Genomic DNA, 1,086 nt, shown 5'->3' on the forward strand with positions numbered 1-1,086 from the left:
ATAAGTGGCCAATTGGCCAGATACATCGAGATGTGCTACACTACATGAAACAGATGCAAATAAGCCATATTTGGGTTAGGAAACAATAGCCGATGCATAGTCGAGATGCTTGACTCGGTTATGCAATGTGGGCCTGACACCATTCAAGTCACATACCCCACCAACAGCATACATCTTGTGACCCTCCTGCCCCTCGCCACCCTTAGCCTCGACGCCGCCGTACGCAGCGTGATCCCTCGCCAACACGACCAGGGCGTGCCGCTAAATCTGCATGCTCGCCGCCCCGCCTGCGGAAGGGGCTGCAGCTGGTGTGCTACAGCGTCGCCGGCGGCACCTCGTAGAACCTCGACCCAAAGGATATTAAGTACCCCGCCGAACACCCCCACTACCTCGGCAAAACCAATAACAACCCCTTGTGAAATATGCCCTTCGTCTTCGACTGCGCTGAGTGACCTCTTTCGCTCTTCAGCGCTGGATCTGTCATGGCCCTAACCAAGCACGTCACCCCGCGCACCTACTCCGCCGTCACTTACGCCGACCTCGCCCGGACTATCGATGGAAGCGACGGCTCTACCGAGGAGCAGCGCAAGGCAAGCCTTCTGGGTAGCTGCGGTAGCAACGGCGGCCAGCTCGCCGTCATCGTCGACCCCGAGGACCCGTCGTACAAGACCCCCGAGTACATCGCCGCCGACATGAAGCCCGCCGACATCATCGTCAAGCTCGTGAGGGACCCCAGCGCCGGCTAAGGGCCGCGCAAAGGGGGCTCAGGGGACCTGGGATACTCCGCCCAAGTCTCTGCTGGGGGGGAACTAGTGAGAGAAACTCACATTCACAGACAACAATTCTTCTTTCTTCCCTTCTAACTTTTCTTCTTCGCAGTTTGCCGCCTAGAGGCGCACCTTATTAACTGCTATATAACTCTAATAGGGAAATTTTGTCGGATATGGCCATGGAGTCATTCGGACATGGTCGCGATGGAATGCAATGGTGCATGACTATTAACGTCTGCTGTGACTGATCAGAGACGTTGGGAATTAAGATGGGGCTGACTAATGATAGCATGTGGAGATAGTTGGATTGCGTGAG

At 55.7% G+C, this 1,086-nt stretch overlaps 1 protein-coding gene across 1 annotated transcript; it reads left to right on the plus strand.

The window, feature by feature from the left end:
• Positions 1-469: 469 nt before the first annotated feature.
• On the plus strand, positions 470-746 carry COL26b_014524 (uncharacterized protein; the record flags this gene model as incomplete). Its single annotated transcript, XM_053187095.1, has 1 exon — positions 470-746. A coding segment is annotated over one exon (277 nt), but the record flags the coding sequence as incomplete, so codon positions are not given.
• Between the last annotated feature and the right edge of the window lie 340 nt (positions 747-1,086).

The sequence above is a fragment of the Colletotrichum chrysophilum genome, assembly GCF_026319265.1.
Source record: "Colletotrichum chrysophilum strain AFK26 chromosome Unknown scaffold_553, whole genome shotgun sequence".
In the NCBI taxonomy this organism is placed as follows: Eukaryota; Fungi; Ascomycota; class Sordariomycetes; order Glomerellales; family Glomerellaceae; genus Colletotrichum; species Colletotrichum chrysophilum.